The 14,112-nt window shown below is 57.0% G+C and overlaps 5 protein-coding genes across 5 annotated transcripts; 3 read left to right on the top strand and 2 right to left on the bottom strand.

Moving 5' to 3' along the window:
* Positions 1-2,411: 2,411 nt before the first annotated feature.
* Positions 2,412-3,717, top strand: PLICBS_009721 (uncharacterized protein; the record flags this gene model as incomplete). Its single annotated transcript, XM_018325340.2, has 2 exons — positions 2,412-2,669; positions 2,737-3,717. 2 exons carry the CDS (start codon positions 2,412-2,414, stop codon positions 3,715-3,717), a joined length of 1,239 nt encoding a protein of 412 aa, XP_018176734.2.
* Positions 3,718-6,800: 3,083 nt separating this feature from the next.
* Positions 6,801-7,505, top strand: PLICBS_009722 (uncharacterized protein; the record flags this gene model as incomplete). Its single annotated transcript, XM_018325341.2, has 1 exon — positions 6,801-7,505. The coding sequence occupies one exon, from the start codon at positions 6,801-6,803 to the stop codon at positions 7,503-7,505; it is 705 nt and encodes a 234-aa protein (XP_018176735.2).
* A 912-nt stretch (positions 7,506-8,417) lies between these two features.
* Positions 8,418-9,234, top strand: PLICBS_009723 (uncharacterized protein; the record flags this gene model as incomplete). The annotated part of the gene is made up of 2 exons (XM_018325342.2): positions 8,418-8,591; positions 8,701-9,234. The coding sequence occupies 2 exons, from the start codon at positions 8,418-8,420 to the stop codon at positions 9,232-9,234; spliced, it is 708 nt and encodes a 235-aa protein (XP_018176736.2).
* Positions 9,235-9,565: 331 nt separating this feature from the next.
* On the bottom strand, positions 9,566-10,533 carry PLICBS_009724 (uncharacterized protein; the record flags this gene model as incomplete). Its single annotated transcript, XM_018325343.2, has 3 exons — positions 9,566-10,090; positions 10,164-10,329; positions 10,421-10,533. The coding sequence occupies 3 exons, from the start codon at positions 10,531-10,533 to the stop codon at positions 9,566-9,568; spliced, it is 804 nt and encodes a 267-aa protein (XP_018176737.2).
* Positions 10,534-11,003: 470 nt separating this feature from the next.
* On the bottom strand, positions 11,004-13,665 carry PLICBS_009725 (uncharacterized protein; the record flags this gene model as incomplete). The annotated part of the gene is made up of 2 exons (XM_018325344.2): positions 11,004-13,432; positions 13,506-13,665. The coding sequence occupies 2 exons, from the start codon at positions 13,663-13,665 to the stop codon at positions 11,004-11,006; spliced, it is 2,589 nt and encodes an 862-aa protein (XP_018176738.1).
* Positions 13,666-14,112: the final 447 nt, after the last annotated feature.

A 14,112-nucleotide genomic window follows, 5' to 3' on the forward strand; every position in this document is an offset into this window, starting at 1 on the left:
GTCCCAGGGTGCTTGCGCTGGCCCTAATAGACCGCCAGGACCTGGAGCTTGCGAGGCGGGATGCTCCAGTCAAGTCGCCGTCGTCGTCGTCGCCCAGGTTCCTGTCGTTCGAGGTCTTATGCAGGTCGTAGGTTCTCGATCTCGGCAAAACGATCCTGGAGAATGAAGGGTCCAACCTTCGAAACTTATATCCGAGCCGTGCAAGTTTGACACCAGTACTAGTTCGTGGCCCAAGGGAGGGGTGTGCGGTTCCGTTTGCTCGAGTGTCAGTTCGCCACGCCCCGAGACCACGAGACGTAAACCCAAGAACGATCGCTGGCGAACCGGTTCGCAGAAAGAAGGATACCAGTCAATCCCGAAAAGAGCTGAGGGCGAAGAGAGGCACAATCTAGACTCGGGCGACTGGGCGATGTATCACTTTCCCGATGCGAAGCATGGAGCAGGGGCCGGGGAACCGTGCCGGGAGCCCTACGATTAATGCTGTAATCCGGTTCGACCTGAAGGCGGCTGGGATTGCCAGTGTTCAAATGTTGGTGGCGGTCCACTCCGCGTTGGCTTCGCGCACGGCCCGTTGTCAACTGGGGAGGGGGTTTGCTAGTTCGAGTACGTATCATTGCTCTTTTCATGTGAGAGGCATGGCATACGGTACTTTCACCTATATGCCGTCCCGGTAGACGCCACAGAGATGGATCTGAATCTGGGCTTTGGTGGCGGCCGGGACCTGCCCCGGGCTGCATCAGCCGGCGGCATATACCGAGATTGATGGCGCGCAGCTGCGTCTCATAAGCACTCTCCCTTTACACTCTCTCTTCGAAAGCCATCAGCCACAAAATTCGCCGACGAGAAGCATCCAGTACTTCGTACGTACACCCAAACTTCTGTTCCCGCCGCACCGCCGCCGCCGTTTGTCTCAAGTGGACTCAGTGGAGGAACTGCCGGCCGGTCCCGCCTCCTAGTCCCCCCGGTCCGCCCGTCACCAACGGCCTGAAGGCTGTCAAAGCCCGACCAACACTCGCACCATCTGGGCCTCCCGCATACGCGCGACCAACAACAGAACCAACGGTGGCGTGTTTGGAGATCGTCAGGAGGTGCCCTGCCCTGCCCTGGGTCACACAAAAAATGTGCATCCGACGGGCCACTCCGCGCGGGCCCCGAAGGGTGCGGGTGCCGTAGACCGTTGTCCCAAGAGAGTGGATGGTACCGCCAAGAGTGCCTCGGCGGCGGCGCGCGGTGCAAGGGGCCGGGATGTTGCCGTCGTGGCGACCCCCATTGCTTCGGGTTCCCAGTGCGAGATTTTCGCAGTGCCAAGTTCAAGCCGCAAGAGCGCGCCCCAAGGCGGCCCCCCCCTCCGTGGAGTAGAAGCGGCGACTGATGTCGACTGAATGACACGGGAGTGGAGTTTTGACAGACGGATACCCGTCTTCGGCGACCCGCCGCCGGTGCCGAGCTAGCAGCGCATTCGCCCAAGATCGTCATTCGATAAGCTAGTACGGAGCATTTACATGAACTTGCCAGGGCTTGTACGGTAAATACGCGAGGCGTGGAGCCTGCGGTCGGGCAATCATAGCCCGGAAATCTCTAATGCCAAATACCCCCTGGCCCGTTTCTCGATACCAGGTTCGCCGACTATCAATGGGGAACCTTGGTCTATGCGCCGGGGGGGCATAATTTCACAACCAGGTTGAGAGAGCCGAGGGACGATCGAGTCCGCCGCCTCCATCCCCATCGTATTTTCTCCTTTTGTGCGATTCGATCTCCCGCGGCCCTTCTGAACGTTCCATGTCTTCTACGTGTGTTGCACTGTGCATCCCGTCAGGTCTCTGCGTTGTTGTGTTGCACAAGCCTTGTCAACTGTCAACTGACGTGATTCTCTCCCCGGTAAGTCGTGCAACCAACAGACGCACGTCAACCCATCCCTCCTGTCCGCTGTGCTGCCAACACGCCTGCCCACCCCCCCTTTGCCTTCCCGTGGCGGTCCCGCGACCGCCCTGGCGACATGGACATGGAGTCGGTGCCTGCTGTCTGGTTTATTAAAATGAACCCGTCCCGGACGGACCGATGAAGGGGGGAGTGGCGAAACCTCGGTGCATCACTCAGCTCGCTAATTGTCACGTCTGCCCTCCTTATTAGTATCTGCAGATCGAACACAAATCGCACCGTTGATACCGAGTAGTCAGATTTGAAAAGAGGACCAAGCGAGGCTACATAGCTGAGCTTCTCGCGTCGTACAGGTCTTGGGGGTGCTTACGGACACTTGATCCTCTGATCCAACGTTGAATACACCCTGTTACGTCGTACTCCACCCCGAAGGGTTCTGGACAGTCGCACTCGCACCAGACTGCATCACCCGCATCTCGCGGCAGTCACATCCACATCCGCGCGAGCGCCTCAATACCGGCCACGATCCCGCCATGGGAGAACAGTTCAACAACGGCCTCGACTCGAGGCTGTTCCAGCCCCTGTCAATTGCCGATGGCAGAATCCAGCTAAAGCACCGCGTCATCCATGCGCCACTCACACGGAACCGCGGAACGCCCTTGAGTGCCGAGTCGACGGAAGAGAACCCGAACCGTATTTGGATTCCCAATGACATTGTGGCCAAATACTATGAGCAGCGCACCACGGAGGGAGGCTTGCTCATCTCCGAAGGCCTTCCACCTTCGCTCGAGGTAGTATTCACCAAGACCCCTGTCGTACAAGGCGGGAGTAGGGCTGACTCTACTGTCTGCTGTCCAGGGCAATGGCATGCCTGGCGTCCCCGGAATCTTCATCCCGGAGCAGGCTGAGGGCTGGAAGAAAGTGGTCGAGGCCGTCCACGCAAAAGGTGGATACATCTACGCCCAGCTATGGCATTCTGGCCGGGCCAACATCCCGCACCTAACAGGCACTCCCATTGTGGCGCCATCGAGCGTCCCCTGGGACGACCCGGAGGAGCGGTATCCATACCCGCCGCCGCACACAGCATCCCAGGTCAGACTCGCGGACCATCCCCCCATCGAGCTGACCGTCGAGCACATCAAGAAGACCATCAAGGACTTTTGTGATGCGGCCAAGACGGCCATGGACGTGGGCTTCGATGGTGTCGAGCTCCACGGCGGCAATGGCTACCTGCCTGAGCAATTCCTGAGTTCCAACTCTAACAAGCGCAACGACCAGTATGGCGGCTCGCCAGAGAAGCGATGTACCTTCGTCATCGAGCTGATGGAGGCTCTCGCCAAGACTGTTGGCGAAGATAACCTGGCCATACGCCTAACCCCCTTCGGTCTTTTCAACCAAGCTCGTGGAGAGCAGCGCGTTGAGACATGGGGCCATCTTTGCCGAGAGCTGAAGCAACGCCTCCCTCGCCTATCCTACGTCAGCTTCGTAGTCCCACGCTACGAGCAGATATTCTCCGAGACCGAAAAGCAAAGTTTCCTGGACTCGTGGGGCCTGCCAAATGTGGATCTCGCCCTCTTCCGCGAGATCTGGGGTGAGACGCCCTTCTTCTCCGCGGGCGGGTTCAACGATACAAACGCCTGGGGCCAGGTGGAGAGCGGCCAGTGCGACGGCCTCCTCTTTGGGCGATACTTCATCAGCAACCCAGATCTGGTGGATAGGCTACGCAACGGCCTGCCGCTTGCAATGTACGATCGCTCGCGCTTCTATGGGCCTTTCGAGGACCCGACGATTGGATACACGGACTACCCGACATATGCAGAGAGCAAGGAGGGGCGTTGACGCTTTGCGCGGAGCTCGGGGGCGTCTTCCGTCTCAACCTGGGGCGCCACGGGCGCGCCGGGCAAGTTGATTCTGGTCACATAGTCTATCATCTGTCTTTTCAGCTACCAGCGCACGGGGCACTTTTACCCATGTCGAGAGCCACATTGTTGGTTGGAATAGATCTGATTCTTTGCATAACGGCGGGGAATTGCCAAAGCTTCCCTTTGTGACGTGATCAAGAGCCCCGTGCGCCCAACGCACAATCGCACTCCTGCCGGTTACTTCGTCGTTCGTGGGGAGCCTTTCATTTCCACCACCCTGCTTCACCTGAGAAGCTCATTGCTTCTGAATTGCGCAACATCACCCACATGCAGATTTTGCGGGCGAGGGGCGCGGGGCGCACAATTTATGCCCCTTTTGTTCTCGATGGACAATGGCTGGCAGAGAATCAACGATGTTGGAGAAAAAGATCTCAGTGGGTACGCAGGCGGGAACACAATGTCGTCATATGGGCACTGTGGCAGCGGCATCTCTTACGCCGTTCTCTTGGATCTTTTGGCCTGGTCGCAGGACGTCTGCTGGTGATCAACCCACAGGGTCTACCCTGAATGCAACAACACATATCGTGTCCTCTGAACCAAGAGAAAGCATTTTGTTTCTTCTTTTGACATCGGGAATCATTGAGAGCCAAGGTTTTCAGTGATACAGATCCTGCAGTGAACGCGACCCAACTCTGCTGGATCTCTCCGCCCAGCTTCCATGTATCACTCTTAGCAAAGGCTGGGTCCTCACCTTGAGGTGTTCATCTGTTCAGTTTCTCTCCTTGATCAGCTTGCTGCTCTGTGATGTGAAAAACATTGCGCCGCAAGATCAAACGGTTCGTTCAGTTGTGTCTCAGAAAGCTTGGCGAACAGAACCCAGCGTTGCTTGTGGTAACCCTTGATTCGATGTGGCTCTAACACTCAATGCATCTGTTCTTTGGTTGTACAAAGCGTATGCAGTGTCATTGACGGAACGGATAAGATGACTATGGGGTGGATTGACCTACAAATACTCAGAATCAATCCAGCTGGATGACCGGATGGATGCTTCACTATCGATCTGACTCTCCCATCTTCTTCCTGAACTCATCACTTCCTCCCATCTTCCTGAACTCATTACTTCCTCCCATCTTCTTGGTACCTCAGTTTTCGTGGATTTGGCTGGCCTGAGTACAGAATGGTCCTCGAAAAACTCTTCAGGGGGCGTTCCGGCCGCTCGGATGACAGCAGCGATGGCGAAGAGTTGTACTATTGTCCCGTTGTCACATGTTATACCCTGAAGCAGTTGTCGGACCCCCGGAAGGCAAGCGCCGTGAAGACATGGATCGAGAGGGACGTCCTTGGACTCCTCGGGCCGGGCAAAGAGGCGGATCTCAAGGGAATCCGGCGTCCCGAGAAGCACTTCAGCACGGTCAACAACATCCTCGCAGAAAGCATGGACATCCTAGAAATCCAGAATGGCTTTCTCTTCTCTTGGAGGTGTGAACTCCCAACTAACAGGAAGCCGCACCGGAGTATACCTAGGAGCACGAGCCAGACAGTTGACGGTATCGCTCGTTGGTGCTGGATAATGGGTACTCCGGGGGTTCTCCCGACGGACCAATCCCCCACGTGCCGTTTTTGCGGGGGCCAGACCTCACATTGTGCGGCCGTGATGGACAGATCATACGAGAGAGCCTTCGGGGATTTCCTGGCCTACAGGATGGAAACGCCGAAGTTCGACTCGTTCTCGGAGAAGCAGAGGGCAGCGTTCTCGATAGCGGTCACGCTCGCAACGTTGCAAGTTGTTGCTACGGAGTTGAGCATGACTGCAGCGGCGAATCAGCTTCGCCTCATCCTGGCCAGCTGGCTTCCAATCCTCTTGACAGCTTGGAAAGCCCACGAGGGCTAACACGCCGCAGTTCAGGCCTGGAGAGGTCCTCTAGGCTGCACCAAAGGAGGATTGAGGGAGTATGGATAGTAATTTCTCTGCGTTCCCCTCTTTAATCGACGCCGTCTTTCTACAAATACATGTGTTCGTGTCTCAGAGGTGTTCCATTCAAGGTTCATTTGAAGCTGGAGCATCAGTCAGTGATACCAACAGCGAGCTTTGAATTTGTCCGGCGAAGTGGTCGGTCCTGGTCCCAGGTTTTCGTGCACCACACGAACATGGTCGAACAAATGCGGCGGACTTGGGCTTGGTCCGTAAAAACATGTCTCAGTGTCATCCACGCATCCTATACGATCGATGGCACGTCTTTCGATATTCAGAAGTGAGTAATCTTATCGTTGGGACCAGGGTGCGATCTTGGGAATTTATGCGTCTTTGTCTTTCGGGCGGACACCACCCGATCGAAAGCACAATCCTTTTGATGCAAAATGTAGCAATGATTTGGACACGGGACGTGGCCGACCATCATCTTGCTGTTCAGTTGGGGTTTGGCGTGTCTTTCCATGCCATCGTAGGCCCTGAGCGTGAGAGTGGGGCCGCAGCAGCACTCACCTGCTCAAGGCCTGCCCTGCATAAAGATGTACAAAAACTCCTCTAAAGGGCTTTCACATCTTCGGTCTTGCTGTCAAAGCACGCGCTTCAAGACATTGTTTAGGTATCGTGACTATGGATGCCTTTTGGTCTTATAGTACTGTCCGCGACCAGTTTCTAAATTTCCTTCGTGAATCAGAGCAGATGCATAACTCCGTAAACGCCCTTCATTCAATGTTGCATCATCAGGTATGTTGATCACTTTAAAGAATACTATGCGAAAAGATGCCGCTGTGCACCCTGAGTTCGCGTCTGATTTGGACCGAGCAAGTGAATGACAATCTGTTGACGGCACAAGTCACGGACGCAAAAATATGAAATCTTGCAACCTATAAATACGCAGGAAACGAACCCCTTATTGTAAGACTTAGCATCTCTCCTTACCAGCCTACTATTTTGTTACCCAAGCAGTACTCGCCATCAATTGCCAAAGGCGTGCTATCACCTCAATTCAAGTTACATCGTTGGCGACACCGCAAGGTACAACCGAAACTACCTATTCACAAACCCAGAGCTCTCTAGGACCTCGGCGGGCCAGAATGGTTTTCCGCAAGCTCTACCAGGGACTTGTCGGCCAGTTGGCTCGGTCCAAAGATGAAGAGGCCCCTTACTGCCCTGTCATCATGTGCGAGACTCTGAGACAGTTGGCGGACCCTCGAAAGGCGAACGAGGTGAGGGCCTGGATTCAGGATGACATCCTATCCTTCATCGGCCCCGGCAAGGCGATAGAATTCACGGATTTCCCATTCCCTGAAAGGGGCTATATCCAGGTCAACGCCATGATCATGAACAAGATGGTGAGTTTGGAAGCCAACGTCGGCGTTGAATTCATGTGGGCCATTCTGGCGCCGGGCAATAACCGGCCGTATGGAACCCTCCCCGAGAGCACGGGGATGACCGTCGGTGGCATCGCTCGCTGGTGTTGGATAGCCCTAGAGCCGGCCCACGGCTTGAGGTGCGAGCTACCCGAGTGCGAGTTCTGTGGCGGGGAGACCGCAGCATGTATGTCCCTGGTCAACCAAGCGTACCACAAGGCTTCATTTGGGTCTTTTATACCCGGGAGGATTGAGGTGCCAAGCTTCAGGTCGTTCTCAGAGCAGCAGCGGGGTGCATACTCCATCGGGGTCTCGCTCGTGACGCTGCGAATCATGGCGATACAGCTGGGCATGGTCAACGAGGCAGATAAGTTGTACGAGATATTGGAAAGCTGGACTCCAATTCTCGCCAAAGCATTTGATGGTTAGGCCACCGCAACACTATGTCCTAAACCGGAACCAAAAGACGTGGTGCTGTAACATTGATGCGTCTACATACTACTTAATGTATGTAATTGGTGGTTGTAGCATACAGACTGCAAGCATGCGTTGACAGAAACCACCACTGAGCTCAATATCAATGTCGTGTCATTGCGGCATTGACTCCCTGCCGTGCTTGGCGTGAGGATGTTGTGCGTTGACCCAACTGTTGTGTTACGTGAAACAGGGTACCCAAACAGCACAGGCGGTCACCGACGCATCAATCCGCGAAACTGTATCACTAACTCCACGCGCGATGCGTGCCACTAACTCCACATGCACACGCGGATGTGTGTCGCACAAGAACGGCCAATATCACCCTCGAGTTCGCAAACAGGCTTGCTACCACGGCTGCAATTGTGTCACCGACACTCAAGCCAGAGTGCATCACTGTGGACGTCAAATTCCCCTTGCCCCCACCCCCCCAACATGACGACCCCGATTTCTCCGCAACATGAAGGCACTGAACATCATCCCCGTAAGCATGGATGCGTACGGGCCCGAGTCCGACCGACCCGGTGCCTGGATTATGCATGACACTCATTCGTGCTCGCACAAAAACAGTCGAATTGCTGTCCTTCCCTGGCAAATGGACTGTCGATCGCAGCTGATCCAACAGCCACCTTCGGAGCCGACGCTGGGCTCGCACTTGCTAATTTCCGTTGATCAATCCTCTGTGCGTCGAGCTGACTTTGGTACCTGGACAAGCGCTGCTGGCCGGCGTTCCCAAAATAGCAGTCAGCTTCGACGTAAGGGTCGGCACAACAAAAACAAAAGCTGCGATATAAAGGACGATTGAGGACACTTGAAATGTGAGCCTTGGCGTTTCTTAGCACAGATCTGAGCAAGAACGTTGACAAGATGAAGTCTTTGAGCTTTCTGGCCGCGGGGCTCCTCGCCCTGGTTGGCTCCGCCGCTGCGACACCGATTGAGCAGCGCGCCGCCAGCGTCAAGGGCTTCGACATTTCGAATCATCAAAAGTCGGTCGACTTCAACAAGGCGTACAAGGATGGCGCGCGCTTTGTTATCATGAAGGTACGTGCGACGATCGACGAAACCATCTGGTCACGTCACCACCAGACGGACTCGAGCGGACCAGGCGGACACGACTTACACGGGATGTGTGTGTGTTGACATGATGCAGGCCACCGAGGGCTCGACCTTCGTCGACCCCAACTTCAACAAGTTCTACACGGCGGCCACGAAAGCCAAGCTCATCCGCGGGGGGTACCACTTCTGCCGGCCCGACGGGGCCAAGGCGTCGACGCAGGCCAACTTCTTCCTCAAGCACGGCGGCGGGTGGTCCAAGGACGGCATCACGCTGCCCGGCATGATCGACCTGGAAGCAACCAACGGACACCCACAGTGCTACGGCCTCTCGCCCAAGGCCATGGTGGCGTGGATCTCCGAGTTCGTCGAGACGTACCACAAGGCGACGAAGCGCTACCCCATGATCTACACGGGGCCGGCGTGGTGGAAGGCCTGCACGGCCAACAGCCAGGCCTTCAAGGACAAGACCCCCCTCGTGCTCGCCCACTACGCGAGCGAGATTGGGCCCCTCCCCGGCGGCTGGAAGAAGCACGCCATCTGGCAGTACAACAACCATGCCCCCTGGGGTGGCGACTCGGACCGGTTCAACGGCGACGCGGCGGCGCTGAAGAAGCTCGCTACTGGCTGATGGGGCGGGGATTAGGTCGAAAACGGTCCAAACTGATCCGAGCGTCCTCTCTTTTGTGTCTTATTACCAGGCACTTGCGAGTATGTACATATCACAAGCGATATAATAGACGAGCTTTCAGCTTTCTTCATGTGTCCAAATTGCGATGCGCGGCTCTGGAACCCCGTACCATTACACCCGGCGCAGGGTGAAGATTGCGTAGGCTGCTGCGCTCAAGTCAAGATATCATTTAACTTACACACGACTTGCCCGATAAAAACGACCGAGGGTGCCGGCATCATATCGTCCCTTGCGCGACGTGTAGACTATTTGTCAACCTCGAAGCCGCCATTCACGCACCCTTCACGCCCCTGGCCAGAAACCCGCGCATGCTGCCGCCAAACTTGGAGGGCACCTCCGACTCCTCCGCGAACGCCCTCCATCCCCAGCCCTTCAGTCCCGCCTTCTCAAACGTCTCTCGCAGCGCGCCCTCGCTGAAGCCCATCCGGCTCACTGTATGTCTCACGGGCATGTCGTCCGACTGCAGGAACTTCCAGTCGCTACCCGCCTCCTCGCTCATCCAGTCCACAATGACCAGCACGCCGCCCTCGGGGAGTCGATCCGCCAGGCTCTGGATCATCGCATCGACGTCTGAGACGTGGTGGAGGGCGAGACTCATCACCGCTAGGTCAAAGTGATTGAACTCGGCGGTTGCAAGCTCTGCGGATGGGGTGGCGTTGCTGTCGAGCAGGTCGCCGTGGACGGCGCGCATCGTCTCTGGTGAGAACCCTGCTTTCTCTGCGAGCGTGTTGTACTGTGTGACCATGCCAGATGAAATGTCTATTCCTCGAATGACGGGCACATCAGACGAAAGGGCCTAAAGCGATCTGTTTTAGTCTAGCCCGGATACCATGCGGCGAACGAGACGAAATGGAACACTTGTGACCTACACGAGACACGATACCACTGCCACAGGCATAGTCCAGCATCTTAGTTGGTGAGCCAGCGCTGTTTGCCCTCACGCCAAACCACGCAAAGTTGTCACGAAGTTCGCGCGAGACTTGTTCCCCGAGCTTTGCGACCCACGGCGTGTCGAAGATGGTCGCCGCTACTTGGCTGCAATTCCCGCTGTCAGTCTGCGTAGGGGTTCAGGGTCGAACTGGCTTAAGCCGAACAGGGTTGTACCAGCATTCACGGAATCACGTACTCAAAGTGCTCCTTGTTCTTTTCGCCGAGCGTCTTGTCCGCATTCTCATCGGAATGCACGTGGTGGTGATGGTGATGCCCGTGGTGATTGTGGCTACACTGATGGTGTGCCATGGTTGCAAGTGAGGCAGATTGATTCGGACAAGTACTATGACGATGCGCCGCAGAAGACGCTGTAACTGAAAGGAAACAATTGAGTAGAATACTTGATCTCATAGAGCTCGGAATGAGAATGGGCGCGGCTTGGGGCCGAGACGATTGCCTCCCGTAGCGTCACGCTATATACAAAGTCCAAATGTCACCGGAAACTCGCCGGCTCTCCACTTCTAGCAAGTTTAGAGCGATTCACCGCAGTCGCTACCATCTCGACCGAGCATCGTGCCGTGGCCGTGGCCAGTGATGTCATTCGTATTTTGTACAAGTCTGAGCCTGGCTGCCATGCATGAGCACTCTGCGTAGAATCGCCTTTGGGTCCTTCACGTTCATCGCATGTTCCGCGACACGCGCTATCATGTACTTTATCAATCATTGCCATCTCATCCGTCATGGTCATCACTACATGTATGATACACTTTGGCTCGACTCTAATCCGTCCGCCTCGTTCCGCCGAGGAGCATGTCCCTGCACACGCTGAGCCGTTCTCTAGCCTCCACCAATAACTCCGTGTCCGCCTCTTCTAAGATGCCCTCCATTACATCCAAAAGTTCCGGCAGCCCTTCGTGCAGCATCGCCGCGGTCGCCTCGTCCAGCTCCGGCAGCATCGCAACGCCGGACAGGTATTCTGCCATGCGCGCGTAGGTGCTCTGTCCCATCTGCGACGGTCGCAGGGGAAATCCCTTGCCTGGCGGTCGGCCGACCGCCTGGACAAATGCCCATATGGACAGCACAGCGTAGTACATGATCCACGGCCGGTGCGGATCGGTCTCGTTGCGGAGCGAGTATTGCACCGCTGGTGAGTCCGGGGAGTGCGGGCTGCTGTTGTTGCGACGCCTCGTTGGGTGGGGGTCCACAAGCACACGGTAGAGTAGCTTGAAGGCGTGCAGGATCGCGTGCCGAGTCGACGCCTGCTTAGCCCACGCGCTCATTCGCTTGACCGCGTTGGTGTAATCTCGCGCCGATACCTTGCGTCCGAGGAGTCGCTTTGCGCCCGCGAACACTTGGCAGTCCACGATGTCGGCATGGAGGCTGATGTGCGCCAGGTGGAAGAGCAGCGAGGCGCTGTTGATCGGGCCATTGGGGACCGGCCGATGACCCGGCGCGTCAGTGATGGAATCAGACATGGCCACATCGAAGCTTTCCTTCCAGTTTCCAAACGCCTTGAGGAGCATCTTGCGCCAGTTATCCTGGGTCTCCGTTGACGGGGTCCGCAGGTCCAGCCACTTAAGATGCGTCTCCTTGTGGCTGAGATGCCATCCCACGCTCAGCAGCCCTGAGATGATAATCATGCGCCCAAACGAGTGTGTCTTGACCTCCTTGCCATGCAATGCACTCTTTAGGCCGTCCAAGAAAGACACTTGCTTGACGCCGTACATGCGGAAGTTGGCATCGAGCTGGCGCACGACGTCCGGGCTGCTCGCCGTCCACAGATTATCGTCGCACGGCAATGGCAGTCGGATCTCGTGTGCCGCCATATCGGCTGTATGTCCAAACATTGCGGCGTGTATAATGTCAAGCATGAAGGCGGCGAACACCACCCGATGCATCGACTCTGTCTCCGCCCAGCGTATCCACCACGTTCGCGAGTCGAGCGCCATGCTTGGCGCCTCGCGCTCTGCACCCAAGCCGTCCGGCTCTGGTGGTGACTCGCTGCCGTTTCTTCCTATCAACGGACTTCCACGGCGCAGGAGGGTCAAAAACGCCGGGTGGTAAATGTGCGCCCTCTCGTGTAATTTTCTCGACGTGTACAGCTTCTCGTAGAACTCCAGCAGAAGCAACGCCTGGGCAACCCACAAGCCTATCGGAGGCGCCGAGTCGTCGGATGTGAGGATCTCCCACCGAACACTAGCAATGATGACGTCGGCAAATGCGCCATACTCGGAGAGTCGCCCGGTGTTGTCCCTGCTTCGGAGAGACGCAGCACCGAGTGAGATCATGACGAGCAGCAGAAATATGGGACATCGGTTTGCGGAGAAGGTGTGCTGATGTATGATAGGAAGCCGTGGCGACACATTGTCCCAGAACTCCTTCAAACAGTCTCGCATCATGTCGACATTGAGCGCTGGGAGGTCGCCGCCACTCTCTTGGACGAGATTGGGCATCAGAGTCTCGTATCTCGGTTGCTTCTTGCGGAAGATCTGGAACCAGTACAGAAGGTCTTGCCGACGGGACTCCGTGATCCAGTCGTCGGACGCATCGGAGTGGCGGGTGGTTTGCTCCATTGGAGACAAGCTGTTTAACGATTCGTAGTCATAGTGTATGTTGTTGTTGAAAGTCGACTCCAGGCCGCCCTCGAGGAAGGGTAGACTAGCGACACTGAAGTCGTTGTAGGTGGTCTGCGGATCGAACAGCCAGGCGGCAAAGTTGCCTTGCGCCAGCTGGTCGTCCGCGGGGTATGCAACGTTGGAGAATGCGACCATGGCGGAAGGCTCTGGTAACGCCGTAGTATCGCCCTCATAAAAGCTCTGTCTGTGAGGTATCATGTTCGTCGGGGCGCGCTCATCTATCGGCGACGTCCAGGTGGCATTGGGGCCGGCGGCCCTGCCAGAGAGCGGATGTTGCAGGGGCGCTGGTGTTGCGGCCGTGTTCGAGTCGGGCGTCAAGAGGATGGCGGCATCGTGCGGACCGGCCGAGGGCGGGTGATGGGAGAAGGAGCTTCTTGTGTGCCCATTTTGGCGCGCCTTCGCGGTGGCCGTTGATAGTCTCGTCCGCTCGCCCGGGGCGTCGAAGCTTGGTATTCTGTTCCGTGGGGTATAGGACGAGGTATGACGCTTCTTGTGGCGCGCGAGCAGGTCGAGGCGCACAAACTTTTGGTCGCAGTCGCCAATGTCGCAGCGGAAAATCTCTTTGGGGTTATCTGCGTCGTCGCGCAAAGGAGCGCCATGTCAGCGCGGTTGCGAGAAGGCAGCGCGCGGGAAGGGGACGCTCACGGTTCAGCTGGTGGCGCTGCAGGTGCTCGGCCCGCGAGTATATCTTGTCGCAGCCCGGGTGCTCGCAGGTGAAACGGCGCGGCGCTCCCTTCCGGCTCGCGCGTTTGTATCCCGCGGCCGTGCTGCCGCCGTTCGTCGTGGGCTCCTCCGGGGACGCCATCAAGACATGTCTCTGTGCGCAAGGCACGGCACGACTCGCCGATGATCGATGGGGGTCGCGCGCAGGTATGTAGGCCGCGATTGCTTCTTTCGAGCTCGAGCTCGACCCCTGGGACGAATGAGACGCTGGTTAATTTACCACGGCGAGACAGTGACACGGGGGGCTGGATGCAGGAGGAACAGAGATGCATGGGGTTCGCGGGGTGCGTTTCCTCCCACGTTGTTGGGGATCCGGGGTGACCCCCACGAACTGGAGCCCGTCGGACCCCGGAAGGGGCAGGCGTCGCGTGGGGGGTTGCGCCACCCCGATGTCGACAGTCTGGACCCTCGTCAATCAGGGCTCGGCCGTGCGCGATGTAATGCCACCGGATGGCCGAATCTGGGGAGCACCGATGCCCCGGGGCCTGCGTCGGGTGACTCCAGAGATATAATGGCCTGTCAGGCCCCA

The sequence above is a fragment of the Purpureocillium lilacinum genome (assembly GCF_023168085.1).
Source record: "Purpureocillium lilacinum CBS 284.36 DNA, scaffold_7, whole genome shotgun sequence".
Classification (NCBI taxonomy): Eukaryota; Fungi; Ascomycota; class Sordariomycetes; order Hypocreales; family Ophiocordycipitaceae; genus Purpureocillium; species Purpureocillium lilacinum.